General features: G+C 48.6%; 2 protein-coding genes across 12 annotated transcripts in view; one reads left to right on the forward strand and one right to left on the reverse strand.

The window, feature by feature from the left end:
* SLCO5A1 (solute carrier organic anion transporter family member 5A1) overlaps window positions 1-14181 on the forward strand; it is a 124916-nt gene extending 110735 nt beyond the window's left edge. For 5 of the 8 annotated variants that reach the window (XM_036232803.1, XM_036232807.1, XM_036232808.1 and 2 more), the window contains 5 exons: window positions 20-130; window positions 214-1592; window positions 2264-2379; window positions 3296-3411; window positions 11858-14181. The gene's annotated coding sequence lies outside the window, so the exon portion shown is untranslated. Of the gene's footprint in view, window positions 1-19; window positions 131-213; window positions 1593-2260; window positions 2380-3295; window positions 3412-11857 lie in introns of all 8 variants that reach the window. The other 3 variants (XM_036232805.1, XM_036232804.1, XM_036232806.1) reach the window with 3 other exon arrangements.
* Window positions 6246-20155, reverse strand: part of SULF1 (sulfatase 1) — a 137378-nt gene continuing 123468 nt past the window's right edge. For all 4 annotated transcript variants that reach the window (XM_036232802.1, XM_016152977.2, XM_036232801.1 and 1 more), the window contains 7 exons: window positions 20001-20066; window positions 19273-19445; window positions 16868-17010; window positions 16645-16768; window positions 14774-14807; window positions 13481-13546; window positions 6246-6394 (listed from right to left, as the gene is read on the reverse strand). In XM_036232802.1, the coding sequence (XP_036088695.1) occupies window positions 6364-6394; window positions 13481-13546; window positions 14774-14807; window positions 16645-16768; window positions 16868-17010; window positions 19273-19445; window positions 20001-20066 (637 nt within the window). In that variant the 3' untranslated portion in view covers window positions 6246-6363. The remainder of the gene's footprint in view (window positions 6395-13480; window positions 13547-14773; window positions 14808-16644; window positions 16769-16867; window positions 17011-19272; window positions 19446-20000; window positions 20067-20155) is intronic.

Here is a 20155-nt window from a genome sequence, read left to right on the forward strand (position 1 = left end):
TTATTATTTTTGCCACAAGGTTGACCATGAGAGGTTAAGAATGATTCCCAAAGGAGTCCGACTCGTTATTTCTAAACATTGGTAAACGAACGGAAAATCTCAGGCATACAAAAGAATGATTTCCAAAAGAGTGAGTATCAAAACTCGGTCAACAAAGCACTTTCCAGCCCCTTTCTCCGATCTCTACTGAATAACGAATTTGCCATTGCTAAGGTGTTTCCGGAACTGGTCTGAGACTAGAGGAAGACTGGAGCTCAGACTCTGGCCGTGGAGAGAAAGCACCCTGGATTTTGAGGTCTCTTCGGATGGACGGCAGAGTTGTCCAAGGGCGCTGGCATCTGAGACTTTTGGGTGAGAGGTGGGAGGAGGTGAAGGAGCCGTGGGAATAACAGAATGACTCATGGACCGAAGCACAGGGTGGTTCTATTTACCACCTCTCCCTCAATTATGTGTGCAATTTAGGCAAAAAGATTCCTCTTGAATTTCTGAAGTATCTTGCACTTTCAAGGGAGGGGCAGATCCAGTCCTGATAATGGGCTTTTTAAAATAGACACGTGAGGAAGTGTTTCTTTTTGAGAAAGGAGGAGAGACGTAAGGTGATGACTAGCTACTCACCACCGTCTGGCTTTAGCCTCCACTGAGTGTGACCTCAGCGTTTTAAGAGCTGTGAAGGAGCATCCAGCCCCCTTCTTGGTTGTAAATTGTCAGCTGCGCAGCGGTGACCTCCGTAGCTTTGGCGTCCGGATGCCAAAACAACTTTTATTAATTGCACAAAGTCGTGGGAAGGCAGGGAGATCAACATGTGGAGCTCGCTTTTGAATTTAAATGTCGAAGTTTGAGGTAGTGTCAACCTCCGATACAGATATAAATCAGTAGAAAGCGAACACCGTCCTGGCCCGCTGAAAGGCTAAGGCCTTGGGCACTGAAGAAAGAGCGGGCGCACCGCGGATCACACCGTTCTGGTCGTGTTCCTGTCAAGATGGGAGCGCGGCTAGCACTCGGCCCAGGCGGCAGCCCGGCCAGGGACCAGGGCCAGGCGCCAGCGAAGACGTTTTTAGTTGCACTACAGTGACACCTAGTGGTCATTGCGGGAAACACATGCTCTACTTCTCTCAGCCCTTCAGGTTCCTGATCTTGAGTTGTGTGGGGCCCTTAGTGACCTGACACATATTAAGGTGGTAAAGTCGACGACATCGCTCCTTGTGCTGAGACTTATTCGTGGTTGGCTTGGTCGCACTGCGGCTCTGAGTCGCTGGTGCTGTTGGGGCTGGGAGGTGGGGTGACTGGGGGATGCAGATTCTGAAGTCCAGAGTCCTGGCAGCGGGGCGCCCTGGGGTCGGGGCCAGAAACGCAGAACAGAAGGTAGGTAGATCTCTCTGCTCACCACCCCCATTTGCCCGCGGAAAAGTGAGGTTTGCGCTGAGCACAAAAGTCTTCATTCGTACCTCCCTTTGTCCCCCACCTTTTGAAAGTCGTTCTCTCCACTTACCCCATGCAGCTCCCTCTAAGGCCCGAGCTCCTTGGCTGGCGAAGTTTTCTACGTCAACACCACTGCTGGGTGAAGTGAGCGACACTAACAATAGTCACACTAGGTGAGTTTCTTGGTCAGAAACGGGGGAAGGGACAGGCTATGAAAGCGGCCAGTTTTTTTACACTCTGTCTGTCGGCCCCGGACTTGGCATCAGTATTCTCTCGCCTGGGGGAGGGTGTGAAATGGGGGAGACATTGCGTCCGGAAGTGGGCGGGGGGAGTCCAGGGAAGTATACAGGGAAGGAAAAGGTAAAATTTCAAATGATACGGGGCTTGAAGGATGGGTGAGATTCCTGCAGGTCAAGAACAGGGATAAAACCGAGGGGGGAAGATGGAAAGTTGGAGAAAAATTCATTCAGGCCTGGGAAAGTGGTGCAAATCGGGGGGCGGAGGGGAAAGCCGGTACTGACACTGACGGGTGAGGGGGAGCGGGCTGATGGATGAAGGGCCAGCGCGTCCAGAGGACGTTAACAATCACTGAGGGTTTCTGCGTAAGAGGCTGAGATGAGCCATGGTGATGACGATGACCTGGCAGCGAGCGTGGGATGTGGGGGCTGGAGACGGGAAAGGGGCCAAGGGGGTCATTTCAGCGTCCACGGCAGCTGCTCTAAGTCATGAGAGCCTAAACGAAGCAGGCTGGTAAACCGTGTCGAGGTATTAACTGCCCAGAGTATTTTAGTTATCAACCCATCTTTGTTTTTTTATTTAAATGAATTTTGAAACCCTCAAGCAGAATCGGACTAATTTGGGAAACTGAGGATCTTCTTACAGCTGAGATCGCATCAGCTCTAAAGCAAATCCAGAAAAGTAAACAGCGAAACATCTTTTTCAGATGGCTGACGTGCTCAGGTACATTTGGCATGGGATGGGGGTGTTGAGTATTCTGTCTCTCTCTGTCAAAACACCCTGCAGAGGCTGGTGGTCATAGAATTTTTTTTTTTTTTAAGCTGGGAAGAGCCACAGGTGTTAACTATCTATCTAGTTTGGGCAGATAGGTTTTTGTCTCACGCGCCGACATCCATTCAGCTGTGCCGGTGGCAGCCGATGGGGAAAGCAGCCGGCTGCAATGAGGTGGTTCGAAGGGCACAGATGCTCTGGTTTAATTTAATCATTATTTTTCTTCCGGTCAGAGTTGACACTTGGTATTATTGAATACTGGTTTCAGGTGTCCAGCATAGTGGTTAGACGTTTATATAATTTATAAAATGATCCTCCCCATGAGTCTAGTGCCCACCAGGCACTATTCATAGTTTGTTCATTATTCTTTCCATTGTCCCTGACCAAATGGGGCCACTCTTTGACCTCTCTCTACCCTAATGTGTGTGTGCACGTGTGCATGCATCGTGTGTGTGTGTGTGTGTGGAGAGGGGCTGGCCCTGGCCTCTGCTGAATCTCTCTTCTCTAAGTCAGCGGGGCTGAGTTAGGCCGTCGGCCGGGCAGTCTCTAATAGTGTCTCTTGGGCCCTGTGCTCATAGTAGGTACTCCAGTGTCATTGACTCAAACTAAAATGGAATTTTCTCCAGGATGGCCACCTTTGGCCTAGTCCCATTTTATAGGGAAGGAACAGGAGGAAGGCTCAATGAGGTGACTTTAGACAACACTGCTACCTTGGATTCTTCTCTTGATGAAACTGTGGCATTATGGACTGAATTGTGGCCCCACTAAATTTATGTACTGAAATCCTAACCACCCCGATGGGACTGTATCAGGAGACAGGGCCTTGAAAGAGGTCATTGAGGTTAAATGAAGTCTTCAATTTGGACAGAGAGATGGACGCGTGGAAACACCGCGAGAAGGTGGCTGTCTGTGAGACAAGGGGAGAGGCCTCAGGAGACACCAGCCCTGCGGATGGACGGGTCTTGGCTTCCAGCCTCCAGAACGGTAAGATGATGAGTTTCTGTTGCTTACACCACCTGGTCTCTGGTATTCTATTACGACAGCCCCAGGAAGCTAATACAGGTCCCAAAGTCCTTTGCTTTTTTCCCCCTTTATCATCACTGGAAATTTCTGATTTCTGGGCATTTCATAGATTGTTAGCCCTTCTACCTGAGGGGAGAGAGCTTCTCGAGAGCAGAGGGAACTGGATGTGATTTGTCAGTCGGAGAACTTGAAATCTTGGAGGTGGTCAGGTCTCCTCCACCAAAGTTCGTGGTTCCCACGGAACCCAAACTGCCTTTGGCGGACCTGTCCTCCTGCTTTTGAAAAACTCTGTTTGTGCTGCTCAGGGCCAGATGCATAATGTGTGGGTCCAGTGAAGAGTGGAAAGGTGGGGGCTCTTGTTAAAAAATTATTAAGGATTTCAAGATGGCAACAGTAGAGAATTGAATCAGGCACTAGCCCCGAGCAAGTGCCCTGGTAGCAGCCCTCAGGAGCCCACCCAGGTGCTGCCTCTGCACCAGTGGCAAGACAGATGCATGGCTGTACTCGGTAATCTGAAAATGTTCTAGAACACACTGACTTTGGGGAAATTTTACTGATATGGCTAATAGTTAATCATGCGAATTGAGAGCAGGACTTAATTGTACTTGCAGGGAATGGGTGTAGCACAAAAACTTGGTTAAGTTCATTCTTCTGAAACAGGTAAAGTTTAAACACCTTTTTATTTCAAGAAATAATGCTTCTAGACTTCTCCGAAGCCAGAATTGTTCTATAAAAGTATCACAGAATATTACACGAGATTAAAAAAACAGTATGCTTCCTAATAACTTGAAACTTTTTGACAAAGCACATCATTCATGACCATAAATATGTTTCTTTTGTCATTCAGCCAGTGACACACATCTGATAAAGAGCTAGTTAATTTTAACATATGTACAGAGTGTATAATAAAGACTTAAAGTTATCAAAGATTCAACTATAACATATTAAATTTTCTTCAAAAGAGTTTACCTTAAACACTTAAAGAAAACATAATTTACCTATGTGTTTGAATTATCTAAAGAGAAAAATCACTGTTAAGCTATATTTGGGAAGTCGATTAGGATACTGGTAACTTTCAATGAGGTAATCTTTTTGCTGGTATTTAAAAATCTAATACATAACATGAATATTTTCAAGAACATAGAATTTGAAAAGCAGTTTTGACCTATGCCTTTTAAAAACCCAAACTTGATGAAGGCCTTAAAAATAATCATACAACACATATAGTGTGTTTAAATTATGAAACATTCATGAGTTTGTTTTATTGAAAAAAAAATTCCTTATATAACTTCAAAATGAAATGCATTTTCTCAACATGTAACCTTATTAGCCAGGTCAAGAAAACAAAGATGAATAAAAAAGTCTTCAGTCCTTTTATCCTGCTAAGAAAATAATAAAAATTTAGCAACGGCAAGCATACGGTGGAACTCTGAGGGTAGGTACGGAGAGAGCAAGCAGTCTTTGTTTTCTTTATTTTTACTGCCTGCATCATTGGCCATGCCTTTCTGCTAATCGATTTTAGCAAGTCGAGGTAAAACGCATGCAATATTTTCTGGCAAAAGCATATGTTAAACAATATGGGATCCATACTGTATGTCATCCTGGGCAGTCTATTTACCGTCACACTGAGAGCCAGAAGTGAGACTGTTTAAAAAAGACCAACCAAATAGACATGGCGTTCCGACCTCAAAGTGCAAAACGACTGAACTACGAATGACGGCATCCCAAGATTCCAGGGGTGAAAACGAATCAGAACCACGTGACGCAGGCAGCGGCGAGTGTTTCGAAGAGACTCACCGAGGCTGTCGTCCCAGAAACTCAGCAAGGCACCGTTGTGGCCATCGTCACCGGCTAGCGTTTCTTTATACACGCGTGTCCCTGCGACCTTCAGAAGGTAATACTGTTTTAGTGCCCCTGCCCCCAAACCAACCGGCCCCCACAAACCCACCTTTCTGCTCGACACACAGCGAGCACGATGCTGAGTCCCTGCGTCTCTTGCACGTGCACTGGCTTCTGCTGCACGCGTGTACCTGGGGTAGCCTGGAGTGTTGGCTGTCATGATTGCCTTTCTTATTAGTTAACCAATAAAAAGTTTAAAAAATACTGTGTTTCCGGTAAGGTAGCCATTTCATCTGATCGGAGGAGAGTGGGAAGGAGGTGCCGCCCTCTCGGGTCTAGAAGGTCCCCGATCCCGGATGCTCCTCCACCTCGTCGCACACGCCGTCTGTGCTGCTGGAGTGCACAGGCTCCTCCAAGGTGGACGCTTGGACTGTCCGATGACGGGGACCGACGTCAGAACGCACAGGAAGATACAGCCGATCCTCGAAAACATCTTCCCCCGGTCCCCCATCCCGAGGACGCTCTTTCCGGGGCTGCAGCCCGGGGTGGGGTTCCGGGGCCAGCCCCGCCACGCCGTTGCCACTGAAATCGCTCTCAAGGTGATTTGTCTCCTCACGCTCCATCCATCTGTCAGTTTTATGATTTCTCCAGTGTTCAGGATCCAAACGATTAACTCCTGGAATGTCGTTATTCCATTCAAGTTTATTCTCTGGACTGAATGTTGGTCGGTTCAAATGCAGGGTTCGAAGGTCAGCTGGCAAGGTCAAATGAGGGGCTCCCCCAACCGCACGACTTGGGTCTGCACCTGACTCGGCGGAGGCCATCTCTGCCGGCACAGAGAGTTCAGCAGACACGGCCGAGACCCCACCGCTCGGAGCACTTTTAGTCTGATTTGTTTTGTTTTGCTCGTGGTGACTGTTCAGCAGTGCAAATACTCTATCTACATCCTTCAAGTAATTAGTCCAGTCAGCCAGACTAAGTCTATAGTTCCGTCTGTGTTCATAGATGCTCTCGTTCATACCGTGTAAGTCCTCCGGGCCTTGCCAGTTGACGTCTGCCGGGAGACGAGGCAGGTTAACCTTCCCATCCATCCCATAACTGTCCTCTGTGAAAAGAGAGACGGAGGTGGGTCATTAGTGGAGAAAATATTTCCTACTTTTGGACAAGCAACTTACATTGTTTTTACAGCGCAAATCAATTTGAAATATTTCCCCCCAAGGAGTAGCTTTAGGTTACAAATGTGATCAAACAGTAACAAAAAGTTGGAAAGAGAATCAAACGAGTGAAAACCATGATTAAGCACAGTTATTGTCAGTTATGGGGCTCACGTTTTATTCCTGGCTCTACGCAAGTCGGCTCTGTAACCAGGAAGTCACATGTGTGAGTCTGAGTCTTGGTCCAGCGTATGTCCAATGTGGGAATCGATATGCGATAAAACCTTTAGTACTTATGCGGTTGCTGGGTGAGTGATGGATATGAAAGTATTTTAATGTAATAGGCAATGCCTAGTAAGATTTTTATTTTATATTTCCTGGTATGCAGTATAAAAACAAACAAATGCTTGAATCTGTTTTTCTGACTTTTTTTTTTGCCCTAAAAGTTCTTTGCCATTAATAAGTCAGTCTTTCAGTGGTTTTCACAGTATGCAAAGCATGCACCAGCTTCTCTCCCTGATATTTCTAAATCACCAAGATGACTATACTTGTGCAGAAAACATCTTTTCTCTAGTTGCCCCCAAGTGCCATCTTGAACAGGTGGCCTCGATTAATGCCGTAAACTACCCCCTAAGCAATATAGATCGGCAGGAAGAGTAAGTAAAACCATGCAAAACTCACATCCTCAATTTCACTAGAAGATAAAAACATTATATACTCTTCAAGTCACCTGTCAGTGAAAGAAAAGTTACCATCAAATCCCGGCAGAGCTGTCTTTCACACTTTGGGCGCACACCCTGGGAAAACGGTATGGACAAGGGGAGAAGGAAGTGAGGGTGGAAATAAGAACTGACTTGCGACCACCACTAACAAAGAAAGTCAGCCTGAAGTAGAGAGTCCTGCAGAGTCCCGGTAAATCGCAGTGGTGGCTGTGAGGAAGGGACTTCCATGTGCGTGACTCGAAGCGGCTGCCCCCGAATGGCACCGCGTCAGGGAGAAACAGATTCGAGGGCGGCGAGGCACACGCTTTGGAAACGGGGTGAGAAAAGGAGGAAGTGACAGGGGGTAAATGTCAGGTCCCGTGAGAAAAACAGAAACACGAACAATTGAGGACATGCGATCTCTCCCACTCCTGCCCCTAAATAGTGAAAGAAAGAAAGCAAAAGAAAGTATACTTGGCTACATTCGACAGAATCTCTCAATCTAGGAATCTTGTGAACACGTCAAATCCACGAAATGAATGAGGTAGCCTAAATTTACACCAAATTATTATACAATAAAATAGAAGAGATCTATCATTTTATGAAAATGCCCCTGCCAAAGTATACCATAAAGTGAAAAAAGTCACGAGACAGCACTGCCAAGTAAATTAAATCGAGCTTCCGAGGATGTGAAAACCATCTTAAATCAGAAATAACCCTGTGAGCCAAGGATCTCACATCCAGCCAAGCTCTCCTGGAACTATCAAGGCTATAGAAAAACAGTTTTAAAAATGTAAGAAGGCAGGGAATACTGTACACATTAGCTCTTCTCAAGTAGTCTTCCCAGAAGATGAGCTGCACTGGACCGAGAAATCGCTGGGGGATTTCAAAAGGAATGGTGGCGAACATCTAATACACTTATCAGATCTAGGAGTAAAACACAGGTGGGGGAAGGGTGAACACATCATATACGTCTTATATGACGAAGTGGAAATAATGCAGCTAAAAATGGGAGGAGAAAGAGAGAAGCTGAACGAGAATAAGTTCATCGAGAGTAGAGTCCAGGTAATCATTGGGAGTCAAAGAGCACCATTAAAAACTGACCGCTGAGATAATGAAAGACGAAATTAGAAGCAGGGACACTAACAATGTATAACCAACCGAGAGCGCAAAAATACAAACCCTACTAAGTTCCAAAGGGAGAAATAAAGGGCGACCAGTTTGATAAAGCAGCAGCTATCGATAGAAGATCGAATGAGAGAGGCATACAAACATCATATCAGGAGACACTCGATCCAAGACAGGTCAAGTGGATTCAAAGTAAGAGTTTACAAACAGTAATCAAGTTTTAACGATGGAGGAAAACCCTCTTTACACTAGCAACGAAGAAGATAAAACACTTGTGAGTAAACGTAACGAGAAATGTGTGACGCCTACACAAAAATACTTTTAAAAGCTCCTGAAACACCCAGAAGTATACAAAGGAAGTGATCCAAAGTGGAAAAATACTCTTTGTTCTTGGATAGAAGACTCAGCATCAGAAAGTTATCAATCCTTCCCATTAATCCTTTCAAAGGCCAGATAGAAAAATGGGCAGAAGACACACCCAGATAATCTCTGAAAATAAGGAAAATGGCCTCTAAACTTTCAAAAACATGTTCAATTTTACCCAGAAGAAGAGCAATACAAATTAAAACCATATTGATAGACACTGTTTCCTTCTCATTCAATTGGGAAAAATTTTTTAAAGCTTGACAGCAGTTGAAAGCAGACAGCCATACACGGATGATGAGGATGCAAAATGATAACCTGTATGGAGGGGGATTTGGCAATATTTAATACACCCATTCATGCATTTACCTGTTGACTCAGTCAACCCACAACTAGGAACTTATTCTGAACATATCCTCAACAATATCCAATACATTTGCACAGAGGTCTTAACTGAAGCACTGTTGATAGTTGCAAAACACGAGAGTGACAGAAATGCGCCTACATAAGAGAGTGGCGGATAAGCTACGGTACCGCCACGCAGTGGAATACCATGAAGTCGCGAAGAGAGAATGAAGAAATCTCTGTGAACTGACAGGATCTATTTTAAAGTGAAAATCGTGTTTTAAGTGAAAAAGAAACCAGGCGCAATATGGTATATAGAGTATGCTGCCTTTTGTGTAAAAAAGTAAGAGAAATAAAATGTATACCATCTGCGTATTGCTGCACCAAGAAACACGGGAAGGTAAGGCGGACGCTGGTGAGACTGGTTACCTCCAGTGCGTGGGGTGGGGACGGGCTGTGGGGAGAAGTAACACTTCCCCGCACGGGAGCTGGAGCCGGAATCTGTGCCTAATCCGACCCACAAAACTGTCCTAACTCTACATGGGACCCAGTCTGCTCAACCCAAATCCTCTTACCTTCTTTTTTGGAGTTTTGGCTCTTAGAACTGTGTTAATGCATTACATACCACCCACCCCCTCGAGAAAATTAAATCAATAATGAGGAGGAAAAACAGAACCTGGGACGGAATACGAACAGAAATCAACCAACCTGACTGTTTCAAATGAATTACAAACCGTGATGAAGGGGGGGGGGTCCTGGTGCGGACCCCGGGGGCTGTCGGTCCAGAGTCCGTCCTGGGTCCCGCCAGTCCTCACCCCACGGAACGAGGCCCCTCCCCGGGGGCCATGCCGAAGCTCTTTGTTCAGAGAGGAAAGGCGTGACTCGGTTTGTTCAGAAAAGTAAATTTTCAAAATAAACGTAGATGATTTCAAGTGACAGGCAGTTCTCACCCAGAAACAAAGGTCGTGAAGCCACTAAAGGAGATTCAAACACCCGCGCAGGTCTCACGCCGAGTCGCCTTTCTTTCGGGATGACGCAGGTTTATTTTTAAGGACGCGTCCGCATGTTTATGTCACGCGATACTCTACAGACGGGTGGTGACCTGGGGATCTCGTGTGCCTGGAGTTGTGATGCTTCCTGGAGCGGCGTCATAATCCACACGAGCTACCGGCGTCACCAGAAGCAGAAAGGACAGTTTCCGCACTGACTGACGTGTACCGATGGCCTCAACCTGTCTGTTCCTGTTTCGCCACGGGGCCTGCGCCCCAGGCTCACGGAACAACATCCGGTTTCCTGAAAGCACCAGGCTCTCCCCCTCCTCGCGCCGTATTCATTGCCAAGGTGAAAGATTTCTACAGCCTCCGAGACGCACCCTGAGCATCTCCACTCCCCGTTCTCTGGCTTCCTCAGCGCTCTGTGAGCCCCTTATTCCCACGCCCGTCTGTGTGATTTGGGGGATCCGTGCTCAACAGCAGACGCTGAATCTCACCTGGCTGGGTGTCTACAGTTTCAGAGAGCAAGGACTAGTTCAACTGGAAATTCATAAAACGCGCAGCTTTGTCGACCAGGGCTCGCTGGAGGGGCATTTCAACGCTTACAGCTTTTCTCCTCCCAAGTCTCGGCTCTGAGGGCGCCGATCGGGTTTGGGAGGCGAGAGCCAGAGCGGAGCGTCCGCACTGCTCCTCCTCCAGTCCTTTCTCCCGACCCTTCCGTGTTTCCGATATTTGGGACCCGATCAGTGCGTGTTCTGGGCGACTTTCGTGCCGCTTGAAACACAACCTGTTTTAGGTTGAAATGTATTGGATTTGGGTTTTGAATTTTCAGTCAAATGCCAATCGTAGAATAACATAAATTCTGGGCTAATAATATATTGTGCTAATAATCATTTTTCAGGTATTCGCTCATGTAATTCTACGTATTATTATGTATGTGTATTACTATCATCTTTCTAAAGATGAGAAAATTAAGCCATAAAAAGGTTAGATAACTTGTCCAAGAGACACAGAATTGTGTGGAGGTTAAAAGCACATGCTAGAACCAGACTCCCCGATTTCGACTACCTTTTCCACCACTTATCAGCTATGTACTCTTAGAAAGGTCACTCAACTCGGTCACCTTCTGACTCAATTTTCTCACCTGTAAATTGGGGATAACAACAGTACAGACCTCACAAAGTCATTTTGAAGATCAAATGACTTACTAGACGTTAAGTGCTCAGCAGAGAGCTGGAACAAGTCATGTAACCATGGTAGCAAACGGTCCCCAAATTGGGAAGCGATGGATAAAGAACTGTGGGTCCTCATAACGCTTTGTGGCCTAATCGGATCCACCCAAACCCTCTCGTATTATTCCTCCAAGTTCAACACTCTCGAATATCTCCCTATTACCTTCAGGCAGTGTGAAGAACATCTTACTCCACCAGGTGGCCTGGTTTGTCCACTGGATTTCGGTACAGAGCCTCAGGCCACGGCATTGACCTGTCCCCTGACAACTCAGACCCTGACCCCTCACGCCCCCTTAGGAAGCCGACCTCACCTCCAGCCCCTAGAACCCCCGAACCTGACCTTGACTCATCGGCTGCTCAAGCACCTTAAACAGACATGTGCAGCACTACTAGCCAGCAGCTCACGCATCAAAGGAGGCCTGGGGGGTGAGAGGGGGCAGAGAAGCAGGGGGCTCGTCGACGGTGACACAGAGCACGGAAGTGGCCTCGAGAGGCTCCGGCGGTGCAGAAGATGGGTTCATGTGCTGACCTCTGGGTCGCCCATGAGCGACGAGGAAGATGGTGGTGCTGGTGATGAACATCCCTTTTTGTGTTTCTTATAAAACATGCTAACGTTCTTTGGGATACTAATTTAACTTCCTCTCCCCTTTCAGATACTTTCTCCTTCGTGAAAATGTTTTGGCGTCCCACGTTACGCCTTAGTAATACGGCCCGTCGTAACGGGAGTTTGATGCGTGCCAGCCTCTGTTCTCGGATTTTCACCAGCAAGGCTGGGATTTGAACCCAAGGCAGTCTGGCTGCAGTGTCTGCTCTAACCACAGTCCTAGTACAGCCTCTAACACGCAGCTGAGTCACCCACTTCCATCTGGAAGGCGCGGACTGTTGCTACAGAGGGACATGAGTCAAAGCAGCAAAAAGCCACGTGGACAGAAGCATGGTTGCTGCGGGGAGAGCACAGGGCGTGGGGGCCTGCGGGGCGCGGAACGGGAGCCAGCCCTGCCAGCGTCGGGCTGCCAAGGACTGACTGTCTGCGCCACGGCTACTGCACGCACACCACGCCGGCCGGGAGCTCTGCCGACGTCACGGGGCGGCGGTGTCGGCTTTCGTGTGCCGTGGAAAAAATAAACGCCCCATCAACCTGTCGATCCTGCACTGTTTCGCAACACAGAAATTACTGCTTTCAACTCGAGCCAAAAGTTGTTTCCTGAGTCACCACTTTCTGAGCGGTGTCCTTACTCTGAGCTGTCCTCCCTGAAAAAATGACCCCTGTGGGTGAGCAAAGCATTTCAACAGCCCACGCATCGCGGCAAAAAATAAACCCATGGATAAATAATGAAGTTAAACAGGGAACGGACGTGCTTGTAGAAGACCTTATGAATACGTCTAAGGTTTAACTTTTGGAAAATCTACAAAATCAAAGGCTAATTTTAAAACGCTTGCTTAGTCAATGAGATAAATTTCCTAAAACGCACCTCATTTTTAAATTTCAAAATTTTCAGGTTTGCTTATTATCTTTTTCCTCAGTCTTTTGTGATGGGATTCCATATTTGAAATGCATTTAAACTACTTTTCTAAAAATGAAACCCCAAATCTTAAAGAACCAAGGCTCTCGAATCCCCCCTGAGCAGTGCCAACGGGAGGGACGTGTGTGACAGGCTAACGCTCTCTCGGTGACCCCGCTGCACGGTTCCCACCTGCACCATGACAGCTTGCCTCATGGATTCTGGAGAGGCGGCATCTGAAAACGCCAGTCACTTTGAGTTACCGGGTCTCTTAAATCTGTCCTTTGGTGAGGAATTTAGGACAGGGGGCGAAAAAAAGCAACGGGTCACACTATTTCACCCTGCACACACGTTTTCAATGGCCAAATGACCGGAGAAGGGATTCTACCAACAACTAAAACAACGCATTTGGCCCCATTTCGTGGTGGTGGCGGGGTCCAGGGGAGGGGGCAGGCGTCCCAGATGCTCGCTGTTTAATTAGGACCATAGTTCAGTTACACATTCTTCCTCTTCAGTCTGTCCGGGGATGACCCGATGGAGGAGAATTCTGACTCAGCTCTGACCAGGCCTACGTCTTAAATAACCTATTAATATCCTCTCGCCTCTCTTGTGACGGAAGAAAAAGGCCAGACCGAAATCCCTTAGCCCTAAAATTGAGTGCGTCATAAAAGAGCTACGAAGTCAATATTTGGTGTGAGGTCCATTGAAAATGCCACGCTTTGGACATATTATAATGTGCCCCCTGGGAGCCAGTGCTGATGGATGGGGTATTACCTCGTCAGCCCGTATCCCGGGTGAGGCCAGCTTAGGAGTGGGTTCTTCTGCTCTGTCTTACGTGTGCTACGGGGTGACGCGGGGCCGGTGGGTGGCGGGGCGGAGCGAGGAAGCGAGAAACAGGAGAGGAGGGGAGAAAAGAGGTAGAAACGGTTATCGAGCAGCCTCCGAAGTCCAGCTTGCTTTGTTTACATCCTCCCCACCCCCTTTCCTATTGTTTAGCTCCTGGTCAGACCCACGACTGAGCTGCCCTTTAAAGGGAGAAGTCAGAGACCACGGCTCCCTAGACTGGAGAGGTGGCAACAGGCAGGCGAGGAGCCCCGAAATGTCCATATTTTTTCGTTTCCCTGAGGCCGTATCAGCAGGAATGGCACCAGTTAAGTCCACGTTCCTTCGATGGAATTTTTTTTTTCCCCAGGCAGATGCATCAAACAGGGTGCTGACACACTGTACCTCAGTTTCCCCGTATTGAGGTGGTAAGGACAGCCCTCTCATGGAACATTTCCAAAAACCCCACCTGACATCTATGCTTGGAGTGGAAAACCAGCAAGGGCTGACGATGCCGGGTGACCAAGTGACCTGGCCACCAGGCATTTGGGTCTCGCCTCCAGAGCACGGTGAGGTACGAGGGATGGGTAAGGGTTGGAGAGGGATAAGTTAACTGGGCTGAGGCCTGTTTATAAAGGTTTTGTGTGCCAGGCTCTGTCGTCTCCGTGCTGTGCCGAGACCTTTTGCACCCCTTGTCCTGACACCCTGTCCCCCACCGCAGCATCTTCTCTGCAATCACCACCACCCTGCAGAGCCTTCTGAGTCGTATCTCTAGGGCTCTTCACCACCAAAGCCAACTAAGGTCTGTTAACAAACAAGGAAGCGCCTTCTACGTCCTCCAACTTCAGCGTTAAAACACTCTTAAACATCCCACGACTCCTTCCGTGCCCTTGTCGTTATAGTTTGTAAAGATCTCCAAGAAGCCTCGCCGCCAGGGCTCCCCAAGGTCTTTCTGGTCTCCCGCCCTTCCCATCATTCCACGCTGAAACGCATCATTCAACAAGCAAACAAGCGCGCAGCTGAGGAAAGGCCCTGCGACGTCTCGTTGTGACAGTGAGCTGATTCAGAAGCGAAATGACAGACTGGGAGCCAAGGACACGAGGCGGTGGAGAGCACTGTTAGCACATGCATGCGCCCCGGCTGAGCTCTGCGCGACACGGGAGGACACGGGAATTAGTCGAAATGGCCGGATCATGCAATTATTGGGAAAGAGGCCGCCAGAGAAGAATAAAAAGGTATGAATACCTGTGTAGGTCATAGCTTCCTCCATCTTTATTTCCTGATATAGGAAGATAACAAGAGTAATTTATGTTAGCTTTAGGACTCATACGAGCATTCGCTGTGTAGTGTGGTGTTTCGTGTGTAACATCCAAATCCTGGAAGGGAACATACCGCGTTCAAGGCGGACAGTGCTAAAGTGCAACGGAGCTTTCCTATTAGGTTCAAAATGGGGCTCGAAGGCTATGAATAGAAAGGTTCAGGATAAAACATAAAGGAGAAGTGCGTGGGGGAGAGAGTGGCGGAGGACCCGTTCGAAAGCAGCAAGGAAGGAAGTGCCTCCCCGAGTCTGTGGAAGTCTCCGTAAAAGTTAAGTTTCGGCTATTTTTAGACCAAACACTTGAAGAAAAGGGCTGATCATCACCTCCCTTTGGAGTTGTCCAGAAAGGGAGAGGGCTCCATGAAGCGGATCAGCAACAATGGCTCCGTTTCGCCACAGAAAGACTATCAGGTTCCACCAAGTAGAGTTACGTCATCACCAACGAGAGCGCTATGTTCTTTGGGGCGAGAAATACCTGGGTGTAATATTTCCAGTGTCTCTAATAAGTTGAATTCGTTTCCAGGCCTTTGTGATTTTTTTTTTTTTCCTTTTTGTAAGATTTGAGGAAAAGGTCAACAGATAAGCAGGATATTTGAAAAGATCTAAGCGGAGTGGGGTCAGTGACCGGAAGACCTAGTCTGCAAGCGAGGGCTGGACTCTTCCGGCCGGCAGCTAATTTCACTAAGGGGCTGAATGAGAAGGGTTGACTGACGGCTGAGATGAGACCTCTCTCACAGGATTTATGATGTCTTAGGGGACTTTGTCACAGCTCGAAAGCCTTAGGGACCCTAAAATGGTAGAAATGACAGGTGATGAAGAGGATCATTTTGGGGTTCTCCCCGCCCCCATCCCTTCAAAGTCACATGACTCAGGGAGCTGCTGAGTTTTATGGCTGGTGATGTTGGCCCTGTGCAGGACCCGGAGAGACACAGGCTGTTAAGGACACTCAGGAAACTGCACAACAGAGGGTTTCTGCAAACTGCTCCCCACTGTCTGTGAGTCCGGCTCTTTACCCTTTGGGGTTTGGCATGCTGTGCAACGGCCTTGGCCAAATTCAACTCTTTCTTGTCCTGTGGACAGCTGGTATTTACATTTCTATAAGAAGTATGAGAAAATAAGTATTCCCATTAACTAGGAAAGAGCTGGGGTGGATACTGCAAGGCATTGCATCCCCTTGAGCCAAAGGAGAAATACGTTAGTTTAACACTGTGGACCAGGGAGAGAACATCTGGCGGGTTCCACACGGGCCCGCTCATGTTTTCAGATCCCAAGACAACGATGGCTCCGATGTCTCGAGTTTCGCGTGGGAAGTGCTGGCAAAAGATGTTAATTCACCGTGTCATGGGCGGGGGTCCAAAAGGGGCAGCTCCAAACTGTGGTCAGCAGAAACGGGACCTTGTGCGTTTCTGTGCAAATTCTCTTAAAAAGAACATGCCACCCTGGTTTACCTAGAGTGTGTCTTATGACTGTGGACAGCGATGACAAATAAACCCCCAACACTGCTGTCCCATCTTCCGATGGTCGCTTCTATCAGGAATTGAGATTTAATAGACTAGACCCGTGGGAGAGTCTGGAATGAAACACTCACCAAACTTTTTGGCGCGTTCCATTTTTCATTGATAGACTCAGAGCTAAATTTAGAGAAGAGGTTATGTTTGGCATTGCCCGGAAAGCTTACCCTCTAATGATCCCAAACCGTGTGCTTCTATACATCTAAATATTTCAAAGGCAGAAAGCTTGACAAACACGAAAGAATTTTCCAGGCACTATAAGTGAAAAAAAAAAAGCTTCCCCTTACCCACTTCGAGGCCCTTAGGTCTGGGGTTGCACTGCCGGTGGCCTTGGCAGCTCCTCAGCTCCATGAGCTGCACGTGCAGCTGATTCAGGACACCTCGCTCCACCGTGTGCACCGTGTTGGTGAGCTGTGGGTGGAGAGGCCGGGAGGACACCGTTAAGCTCGCGTGCTGGTTATTCTACTTTCCAAAAAGAAGAAGAAAAATCAAGAAAACATATCGACTTACCTGGTAAGGATCCGTATTCATATCGAAATACTCCAAGAAGCCGGTGGCGAACTCGCAGAACAGGAAATTGTGCGTCTCGTTAACCGTGCGCAGACACCAGTAGGTGTTGTTGTTGGAGCTGGTGCAAGCGCAGAAAGACCCCACTGCAGGTGAAGAAGAGAGGCGAATCGAACAGAAGGAAAAGGACAGCGTGTCCTCGTCTTTACGCTTTGAGATGCACATTTTCTTTTTTTGCAAGAACGTGCATGTGGGGGCGTTCAAAATAACTCTGTGTTCTTCACTCTCTCTACAAACGGGGGAGACCCGAGCTTGTGTGACCCTGGGCCAGGCGGTGTGCTTATCTGCGTATGTGCCGTGTTTGCTCGGCACCTCCTTTGTGTCAGGGGGTACGGCGTCTCACAGACACGGTCTCATCCTGAGAAACTTACAGTCTGGTAAGGGAGACAGATGTTAAGCAAAAAACAGCAACAAAGCACACGCAAATGTGGTAAGTTCTGTGGAGGAAAAAAATAGGCCGAAAGAGTGTAGAAAAGGGGCTTAACCCGGTCTGAGGCACTGAAAAGGTCTCTGTGAGAAGCGACCTCAGCCAGCTCTGAGGGTGACTAGGTCAGGGACAGGCACCGGGGTTCGGGTGGGTGAGGGGTCCAAAGCCTTCTAGGGAGCAGGAACAGTAGGTGCAAAGGCCCTGTGGTGGGCGGGAGCTTCGGATGCTCGAGGTAGAGAGACACGCCGGGCAACTGAGGCAAGTGAGCGTGGGAGGGAGCGGGCCAGAGCAGGGCGGAACGTGGATGCAAGGTTTCGTCGCACACGTCAAGGGTTTTGCTCTTTAGCCTAAGAGAAACAGGACGTAGTCAACAAGGCTCTGAACCCTCCGAGCAGAAGAGACTGGAAAGAGCAGGAGAGGAGTCTGGGAGACGGACACAGGTAAGATTTCTTGAGTGTCTGAGCCAGGATGCAATCGGCTCAGATGGGGAGAAGTAGACAGAGGTGTGAGGAACCCCTGTTAGTTACGGGCACACTGTGGCTTCCTATTTCTCAACACTCATCTTCAAAGGGGCTTGCCACTCCTGGACACGACAAATCCATCACTTCAAGGGCCCCGCTCCTGCCATTCCCTCCATCTGGGGTCCCCCCCCCCCCACAATGACCCCTTTCACATGGGTTGCTTCTCTTGGCCGTTTAGGCTTCAGCTGAAGTTTCACCTCTTCATTAAGGCCCGTCACCTCCGCCTCCTCTAAAAGGACCCCTTTTAACAACTTCGATCACCATTTCCTTACAGCATCGCTAGACCTTGTCATTAGGGCATTTCTCTCATTTACTTCCTTCTTACTATACCTCATCGCCCACTGGAAGGCGCTAAGAAGGCAGAATGTGAGGTGTGTCTTGCTCACTGTTGTGTCCGTGCTGCTCGCCCCAGGGCCTGGCGGGGGACAGCCCTCCCCCCTTAGTTGTGTGAATGGCTTTCACAGATCCCTGCCCCAACTTTAGGGAACCCCACCGAAAGCCGAATGCTGTGCCTTTACGAGTTTGCCCGGCCTTCACGTGACTATCAGGTTAAACGCAAACGTGGCCACTAAAATAAGAAGCATCAGAAAAGGACAAAACACAAATTCTCACGGGTTCTCCCCATGAACAGCTCATGGACTCCTAGGCATCTCGGAACCCCAGTTTGAGAAACGCCGACCCGGGCGGTTGCCTGTGACCATGCCAGTTAGAAGATTTGGCGTTTCAGCTACTCCACGGGGACAGTAAGCCTTCGATCGCACGACATGCCGCAGAGTTTGGGGTGTTATTGCTGCGTGAGCTCGGTGAATGCTGTGTGCAGACCACCGAAGCTACTCCAAGCCCTGATTTTAAAACTGCACAATTGTGATGATTCCATAGCCTCAGCAATTCTACGTAAAATCAGGTATTTTGTGGAGCTCCCCCTTACTCTGAAAGCACAGTGCCAGGTGCCGAAGGGGACGCCGTCCCCCCATTTACGGGGCATTCCCTCCCTTCCAGCACACTTAGAGCACGCACGTGAAACAAAGCAGAAACGAAATGCGCTTGGGCCTGACTTACTCATCCACTCAGTTATTTAGCTATCGAGCCGTCCTACTGGGCAGGAGCTCTGCCCGGGGCTGGGAACTGTGTGAATTACCAGGAGAGAAACCCGGGGAGAGCTTGCTTGGCGCTTTCAAACGAAATACCCCCAAAAGATTTCTAAAGAAAAAAGTAATTGTGGGCAAAATGATTCTAGTTGCCAATATAGAAAATAATAAGATCCCTCCCCCCCACACCCCAAAATGATTTTAGACTCCCAGTTTTATGCTGCTGAGCCAGTCCCTTGTGTAAGGAGCTGCGGCGTGAGTCGCCGGCCCCCGCATGGCGGCAGCGAGTGGCGTCTGGGGTGGGGGACTCACGGTTCCAGAAGGGGGCCGTCTGCCAGTGGTTGTTGTCGTGCGTGAAGCAGGTGAGGCCGGGGAGGCTGCACTCCTCCCCTTTCCTCTGCCGTTTCTTCTCCTTCCTCTCCTTCTTCCTCCGCCGGCTCTCCTTGAAGAGCTGGAGCTTGCTGTCCACCTCCTGAGCGGCCTCCCTGCTCCAATGGAAGGGGCTTTGTAATGGCCAGAAAGCGCTTTCTCGGTGAAAAGTAGGCTTGTTGGTTGCTAGGACCCTCACACAAATAATATTTGGACACACGAGAGCAGATATGTGGTAGTAGGTGGCTTTCGTGTTCCACGGAGGCCCTCAGACGCCGTCGGTGACAGCGAGGGCAAGCCCGCTGGGCCACGGCTCTCTGAGGACGCCACTTTGCATTAACAGTATCGACATTTCCTTCCTCATTCCCATGTAAGCACTGATGGAAGGAAATGTCATGTCAACAGGGACCTGGTTTGGAAGAATCCATCCTTCCATCCATCCTTCCATCCTTCCTTCCATCCTTCCTTCCATCCTTCCTTCCATCCTTCCTTCCATCCTTCCTTCCTTCCTTCCTTCCTTCCTTCCTTCCTTCCTTCCTTCCTTCCTCCCTCCCTCCCTCCCTTCCTCCCTTCCTCCCTCCCTCCCTCCCTCCTTCCCTCCTTCCCGTCAGTGGCCCGGGGACCGCCCTTCACGCCCAGCAAATGTGAGATACGAGAACAGGGTTACTTACTTGAATGGGTGAAGATGGCTCTTCAATTTCTCTTGCTTTTTGACACCCTTTTCTTTATTGTAATAGCTACAGGCAAGAAGATGAAAAAGTGAGTCTTCACAATTACGCATGTGACTAAACAACTTATTTTATAAAAAGGAAACTGTCGGGGAGGG

This window comes from Rousettus aegyptiacus, unplaced genomic scaffold, assembly GCF_014176215.1.
Source record: "Rousettus aegyptiacus isolate mRouAeg1 unplaced genomic scaffold, mRouAeg1.p scaffold_m13_p_15, whole genome shotgun sequence".
NCBI lineage: Eukaryota > Metazoa > Chordata > Mammalia > Chiroptera > Pteropodidae > Rousettus > Rousettus aegyptiacus.